The sequence below is a fragment of the Merops nubicus genome, unplaced genomic scaffold (assembly GCF_000691845.1).
Source record: "Merops nubicus isolate BGI_N331 unplaced genomic scaffold, ASM69184v1 scaffold19253, whole genome shotgun sequence".
NCBI classification, from domain to species: domain Eukaryota; kingdom Metazoa; phylum Chordata; class Aves; order Coraciiformes; family Meropidae; genus Merops; species Merops nubicus.
Genome location: NW_008597107.1, coordinates 1 through 7675, shown reverse-complemented (window position 1 = coordinate 7675; position 7675 = coordinate 1). Strand labels below are relative to the sequence as shown.

General features: G+C 49.1%; 1 protein-coding gene across 1 annotated transcript; it reads left to right on the top strand.

Moving 5' to 3' along the window:
- Positions 1-2444: 2444 nt before the first annotated feature.
- Positions 2445-7653, top strand: LOC103769419 (stearoyl-CoA desaturase 5-like; the record flags this gene model as incomplete). Its single annotated transcript, XM_008936614.1, has 2 exons — positions 2445-2665; positions 7421-7653. Coding segments are annotated over exons 1-2 (454 nt in total), but the record flags the coding sequence as incomplete, so codon positions are not given.
- Positions 7654-7675: the final 22 nt, after the last annotated feature.

Below are 7675 nucleotides of genomic sequence, written 5' to 3'. Positions count from 1 at the left end.
TCCTTATCTCAGCCCATGGGGGGTTGTCTTTTCCTCCCTTTTCTCCCTCCCATGCCAGGGGGTGAGGGATGAGTGAGCGGCCACGTGGTGCCTGGCTCCTGACTGAGGCTAAACCACCACAGTGAGCTTGGCAGCTGTAACCACTTGTGACCCATATGTGTGTTGTGCCTTGAGTTTTCAGGTTTTTTTCCTTCATTTTGTTTCATTGATTTCTCATGTACCTTGACAGAGGATGAAAAGTCCCTTTATCCACTTTTGTATTGTTCATTTAACATCTGATTTTTTTTTTTAAGATCGAAAGGACTAATCTTGTTAATCCCTCTAGACACTGCAAAGAGCACAGTGCTTTTGCTTTAATATGGAATGTCTCCATTTTGCCTATAACCTTTTATTCTGAGCTATATTTCAGCTGGTTTGTGCTGCTTGGTTCATTACAGAGCTTTACAAGCCCTGTGCTCAGTTTGTTAAACAACTGGTTTGAGTTTTGAGAACCCACTGGTACTGTCTTCCTGTTTTGCAGCCAATCTTGTCTTTCATAAGTAATTTAAGTGAATATGTTTGGCTGATTGCTGTGAGCCTGCATGTTGGGATTTCATTGTGTTCTATGTTTTGTTGTTGCTATGGGTTTTGCTTTTGGCCACGTTGGCCTCATCACTGCTTTTTTTCGGAGGACATGATGTGATTCTGATGCAGGGAAGTACTTCAAAGTAGCTTCAAGCCACCTTTATAACCTTCATATTGGAAAGAAAACAGGTGGCCAGATCACCCACTCAAAGTACCCTGGAACCTGCTTCTATTTACCATGGCATCCATTGCCTGCTAAGGGTGTTTTCACCATCACAAGCAGACAGTGAATGAGTTTTCAGGGTGGCTTTCCATTTAGTTTCAGGAATGAGTTTTTCAGGCTGGTTTCAGGAATGAGATTTTCAGCCTCATGGTGGCTTTGGGAGGAAGGGGTAGCAATAGAGATACCTACAGCATCCCTGGATACTGAATATTGAGGAAATATTCAGACTTCTTACAGGATTGGGGAAACTCTGCTGAAGTTTTAAGTCGATGCGGCATGGGCTGTGACATGCTGGACTTCCTCTGCGATACAGTCATCCAGGCATTTTTGCCCTGTTGCCTGGTGGGTTTGTTTTTTTATGAATGGAGCATGCTGAGCTGTATTTTTTCTCTCTATCCAGAATGAAGCTCTCCTATTCTTGAAAGATTGGTGCTTGCTGTCACGTGTGTTTCAGAAATAGGCGTTCACTTGATCTAGTGTTTAAGTTTGAGAATTTCAGTGGCCTGTATCTGCTGACAGCTTGAGCAGAGTCAGGATAGAACTTGCTTTGTACCTGATATGGATTCAATGCTGAGCTGATGTTATGGGTCTGAGACTTTTATTCCAGCCTGGCTGCAAATGCAGGACTTGATTTCCCATAAAATAGGCACATCTCCTTTGACACATGAATTATAGAATGGTTTGGGCTGAAGGTACCTTAAAGACGTAGTTACAACCTCCCTACCACGGACAGGGCCACCTTCCACTACATCACATTGTTCAAAGCTTCATCTAAACTGGCCTTAATTCCAGGGAAGGAGCATCCTCAGCATCTCTGGGCAGCCTGTTCCAGTGTCTCACCATGCTTACAGTAAGGAATTTCTTCCTAATACCTGTTCCAAATCTGGCTTCTATCAGTTTAAAACCAGTACCACTTGACTATCACTACAGTCCCTGATAAAAAGTCTCCCCATCTTTCCTGTAGGCCCCCTTTAAATACTGGAAGGCTGTGCTATTGTACATAGCCCTGCAGAGAGGGCAGCAATTTAAATGGAGATGCTGGGTTTACTGTGTAAGATGCATCCCTTCAGAAGGCTGAGCAAGTTCAGCTCCTTTTCAGGTCAGGAAAAGGCACACATAGTGTTCCAGAAGCTCTGTCCCATTTTCAGTGCTGCATGTGTGCCTGGAGGGTGTTGGTAACCAGGCACAACCAGCTTAGAAAAGGGTGCCAGAACCAAGTGCCTCTGCACAGTAGTGCCCTGAAAATAAATATGCAAGCTCCTTCATGGCAGAGTCATAAAATAACAACATCAACAGTATGTATGTGGTCCCTCCAGCCCAGTATCCATCCTTAGAAGACATCCAAGGAAGACACAGGAGCAGTGCGTGCTGGTGATGGTAACTCCCAAGAGGCTGTTGGCTTCCACTCATCTCCAGCCCTGGGAAGTGCCTAATCTGTGTCACTGGTTGCTAGAGCATGTCCCATTCTGTGTGGGCACTGAAAGGAGCAGTGACAGGCTCTCCGTCTGTCTGGAGAGTTGGTGTCCCTAAGGATGTCCTTAACCAATAACCTGTTTTGAAGAGCACCAGAAAGGGTCTTGTAGCTGTTGCTGTGTGTGGAAGGAGCTGGAAATGGTGCTGGTGGAGCAGCACTGGGCCTCTCTCCTCTCACCCCTCCATGCTTTCTGTGCAGAACGACATTTACGAGTGGAGCCGAGACCACCGTGTGCACCACAAGTACTCGGAGACGGACGCTGACCCCCACAACGCGCGCCGCGGCTTCTTCTTCTCCCACATCGGGTGGCTCTTCCTGCGCAAGCACCGCGACGTCATCGAGAAGGGGAGGAAGCTGGATTTCACCGATCTGCTGGACGACCCCGTCGTCAGGTTCCAGAGAAAGTAAGTGGGAGCGCTGGGCCCTGGTGGGAGATGGGCTAGAGAGGTCGCTCCACCTGGCTGTCTGGTTGTGGCTTATTGCTCCCCCAGAGATACCCCAAGATATTCTCCCCCAAGATACCCTGCCACTTCGATTGTAGGTGTTAAGACTGCCATCCTTCTAGCCCCCGCTATTGTCGTGTGGTTGACCTTGCAGGTTCTGCTGCACAAGCAGTGAGCCCTCTCTTTGTCCCTCTGCTTTTCTAACAAGCTGTGAAATCAGCTACTGCAGAAGTTGGTGGGACCTTGGCCTTCCCCCCTGATCCCCAGAGCAAACGCTGTAATGGCCGCCTGAACACAGAAGCACACATTTCACTCTGCAGACCCATCTTTGACCCCTGTGGGCCAGCACAGATCAAGAACTTCCTCTCCCAAGACTGTCATTCTTCACAGGATTAATTATCCCCCTTGAGAATTGGGACAGACCTAGTTCAGTTTGCTACATGCTCTGTAAGAGGTGGCAGTATTCTTTGCCCTGTGTGAGTACCTGTATTTTAGACACAAGAGGACTGTATCTGCCTGCAAGCGTTTGGTCCATATACTTTGGCAAACCACATAAACTAATTTCTGAGTGTTTTATGGGTGAGGGGAGAATCAGGGAATCACAGAATGCCTTGAGTTGGAAGGAACCACAAAAGACCATCTAGTCCAACCGTGCTGCAGTCTGCAGGGACATCCCCCACTATATCAGGTTGCTCAGAGCCCCATCAAGCCTGACCTTGAATGTCTCCAGGGGTGGGGCCTCCATCACCTCTCTGGGCAGCCTGTTCCAGTGTTTCATCAACCTCATAGTAAAGAACATCTTCTTAATGTCTAATCTAAATCTCCCCTGCTTGAGTTTAAAGCCATTGCTTCTCACCCTTGTAAACTGTTGCCCCTCATCCTGTCGCTACATGCCCTTGTAACCAGTCCTTTCCCAGCTTTCCTGCAGGTCCCCTTCAGGTACTGGAAGGCTACCACAAGGTCTCCTGGGAGCCTTCTCTTCTCCAAGCTGAACAAACCCAGGTCTCTCAGCCTGTCCTCATAGGAGGGGTTCTTCTGCCATCTGATAATTTTTGTGACCCTCCTTTGGACTGTTTCTAACAGTTCTATGTCATTCCTGTGCTGCGGACTCCAGATCTGAACACAGTACACCAGGTGAGGTCTCATAAGAGCAGAGCAGAGGGGCAGAACCACCTCCCTTGACCTGCTGGCCTTGCTTCTTTTGATACAGCCCAGTAGTGATTGGCCTTCTAGGCTACGAGTGCACAGTGTTCGTTCATATCCAGGTGCTTGTCCACCAGTACCCCCAAGTCTTTTTCTGCAGGGCTGCTCTCTATCACATCATCCCCCAGCCTGTATTGATAACAAGGATTGCCCCTACCCAGGTGCAGGACCTTGCACTTGGCCTTGTTGAACCTCATGAGGTTCCTGCCATGAGCAGGAGCATCTCGACCTTGATCAGGTTTCCTGAAGCCCCATCCTAGCTGACCTTAAATGGCAACTCATCTAGGCAATGTGTGCCAGTGTTTCACCACCCTTGTTGTAAAATGTTACTTCCTTAGATCTAGTCTAAATCTGCCCTCTTTTAGTTTAAAACCATCACCCTTTGTCTTGCTCACCATGAGGGATATGCTTTCTTTGACCTTCCCTTTCTGGCTGACATACCTGTAGAAGCCCTTCTTGTTCTTTGCATACCTTGCCTTGTTCAGCTCCAGCTGTGCCTTGACCTTCCTGACCCCATCCCTGCACAACCAGGCAGCGTTCCTGTGCTCTTCCCAGGATCCTGTCCCTGCCTCCACTGCCTGTGCAGTTCCTTCCTGCCCGTCGGTTTGACCAGCAAGCCCCAACTCAGCCATGCTGGTCTCTCGCTTTCCTTGCCCAATTTCTTACACCTGGGGACCAAGAGCTCTTGTGCTCTGTGAAAAGCATCCACCTGCCAGCGCTGTTCTGCTCCCTTCTCCCTGAGGGCACTTCCCCAGGGTCTCGTATTGACTGATTCCTTGAAGAGCTGCAAGTTGGCTTTCCTAAAATGCAGAGTCCTGACTTTCCTCTTTGCCTGTTGGATATCCCTCAGGACTGAGAACTCCACCAGTGTGTGATCACTGCAGCCCAGGCTGCCTCCAGCCTTGCCATACCCAAATAGCCGCTTGCGTTGGTGACCATCAGGTCCAGCATTGCGTCCCTGCTGGTGGAGCTGTCTACCACCTGGCCTAAGAATCTGTCCTCAGTGCATTCCAGGAGTCTCCTGGATTGCCTACAGCTCACCGTGCTCCTTTTCCAGCAGCTGTCAGGGTGGCTGAAGTCCTGCAGCAGGACAAGAACCTGTGAGTGTGAAGCCTCCTGTAGCTGGAGTAAGAAGACTTTGTCAGTGGGCTCCCTTTGGTCAAGTGGCCTGTAGTAGACACCAGCCACAAGGTTCCTTTGACTGCCTTGGTCTCTGATTGTTACCCATAAACTTTCCACCTGCTTGTGACTATTCTTCAGGGACAGCTCTTCACACTCTATCCATTTCTTGACGTAGAGGACACACCTCTGCCCCTCCTTCCTCCCCTGTCCCTTCTGAACAGCCTGTAGCCATCGATAGCTGGTCTTCAGTCATGGGATTCATCCCAACAGTTTTCAGTAATGGCAACCAGGTCAGTTTTCTAGCATCATGGTGGCTTCCAGCTCCTCCTGTTTGTTGCCCATGCTGTGCATTGGTGTAGAGGCACTTCATGTTGGTTGTCAGCCAAGTCACCTTCTTAGAGGAACTTGGACATATTGGTGCCTGATATGCTGTTTTCATATTTTTTTTTATTTTCATGGAGTGGGAGACGCTTTGAACTTTGAAGGACTTTTCTGGACTGGAAAAACATTCTTCTTCTCCATCTCTACTTAAATCGTGGCCTTGAATTGATGAGGTTTGCAAACCTTATCCACAGCTTATTTTAGAAGTCAGAGAAGTGGGAGATCATGTTACCTTTGGAGCAAAGAATGGGGTTATTTCCTTGGTCTTTGCTCAGGTACGTGAAGATAGAATGCTGTGAGAAAGCTGAAGAGGTGGTCTCTTTTCCCATGGTTGGTTTTGCTGCAGAACTGCCAGCTCTCCTTCTGGAGCCCAGTATGTAAGGCACAATCTCTGAACAATAAAAAATACCAAACAAAGAACTTGCAGGGCAAGAGGTTAATTTATTTTACGCACAAGATGATCAAAACCAGACGGTGTGTTATAGATGAGAACTATGTTGATGGAAACTTTCTTCCTTCCAAAAATACTGCTGATATTAACATTTTCCCAGTCCTCTGCAGGTTTTAATTCAAAATTTTTGGTTTTGTCACACCAAATTGACAGTTCTTCCTTTCTGAAAAACTTCGAGCAAATGGCAAGTTTTAGTAACTGTTTAATACATCCAAACTCTGTTCTTCCTCATCCCTTCCAGAACACTCAACAAAAGCAGGGGTGCATTTCAAACGTATCATGTGGGCGTAAATAAGATGGGTCTTCCCCATCTTCTTCAGCCTACTGCTCCAGTTTCATGTGGCAGCTTGCTTTCATGGAGATACCCTGGGGATCACTGTAGTAAATTGGAGCTCCAGGGAGGTGGAAGGGCCCAATGGGGAAGACAGGGCACTTGTTTCCTCTCAAGCTTGCTTTCATGGAGATACCCTGGGGACCTGTAGTAAATTGGAGCTCCAGGGAGGTGGAAGGGCCCAACGGGGAAGACAGGGCACTTATCTCAAGCTGGGAACACACTGTAGATGGCTCCCAAGCTGCACTGTCTTGCTGCTCTGCTCCTGACCACCGTTAGCCCATTCTCCATTTAGAGTCAGTTATTTCCTGTCTCACTTTTGGTTTTGACTCCCCACTTCTTGCGGAACTGCTGCCTTTCTTCACTTGCCTTTGATTAATTCCCCCAGTGTGATTTTTCTTTTTGTTTCTCCTGCTTTGTTCTCTGCACTTCACCTCTGTGCTCCCTGAATCTTAGGCTGCTCCCTGCCTTGCATGGGGATGTGGCTTTAGCTGCACTATAAAGCTTTCCTGATTGTTCTCCAACTGTTTGGCTTCCTCCCTCCCCATTTTGCACTGCACACTGATTTTCTCCAATATGTGGAGGAGCTGCAGGGCTTGAGCCAGCCAGAGTGTTGGGAGAGCAGCAGTAACCCTGGACCCCAGGCTGAGATGCATCTTTCTCCTCACCCTTGGCAAGGTGCCCGTGGTCTCTCAGCAGCTGCTTTGGGTCTGCCACTGCTGTTGGAGCTTATGCAGCAGCAGTGGTATAGACAGGATCTGATCCTGCCTTGTGCTGCGGGTTTCTTCTGATCCAAGTGCAAAGAAAGTCTTTGTCAGCTCTTAGCAGTGAGCATGTTTCCAACACAGCTCCAGCGATGCCATGCCAGGCCCTGGGCTTCTTCAGTCCCAGGGCTGGGTGCGAGGTGCAGTACGTGCAGCCAGCTCTGCATTTCCCCACGCTTAAAGGTGCTCAACATGGGAGGTTTTCTTTGGGACTGGGTCTTAGCTGTTCAGCTCCTGTGTTACCTGCTGCTTTGGGGTTTTGAGTTGTCTTAGCATTTTGAATTGCACATGGAAAAATTACATCATGATTGTGGATGTCTGAAGTGTTCCCTGCGGTCCTGATTACAGGCTCAGCCCAGGCTGTGCCAGGGGTTTCTGGCAGGGCCATGTCTCCAGAGGTCAAACCCCACCTCACCCCAGCTGTCGCTCCCACCGTGGTAACATGTCCTTTTCCGTCCCCGCAGGTATTACAAGAGTTCAGTTGTGCTGATGTGCTTTGTGATCCCTACCTTTGTGCCATGGTACCTCTGGGGCGAGAGCCTGTGGAACGCCTACTTCCTGGCCTCCATCCTGCGGTACACCATCTCCCTCAACGTCACCTGGCTGGTCAACAGCGCCGCCCACATGTACGGCAGCCGCCCGTACGACCGGCACATCAACCCCCGGCAGAACGCCCTGGTCTCGCTGGGAGCCATCGGTGAGCGCCGCCGCCCTGCGCG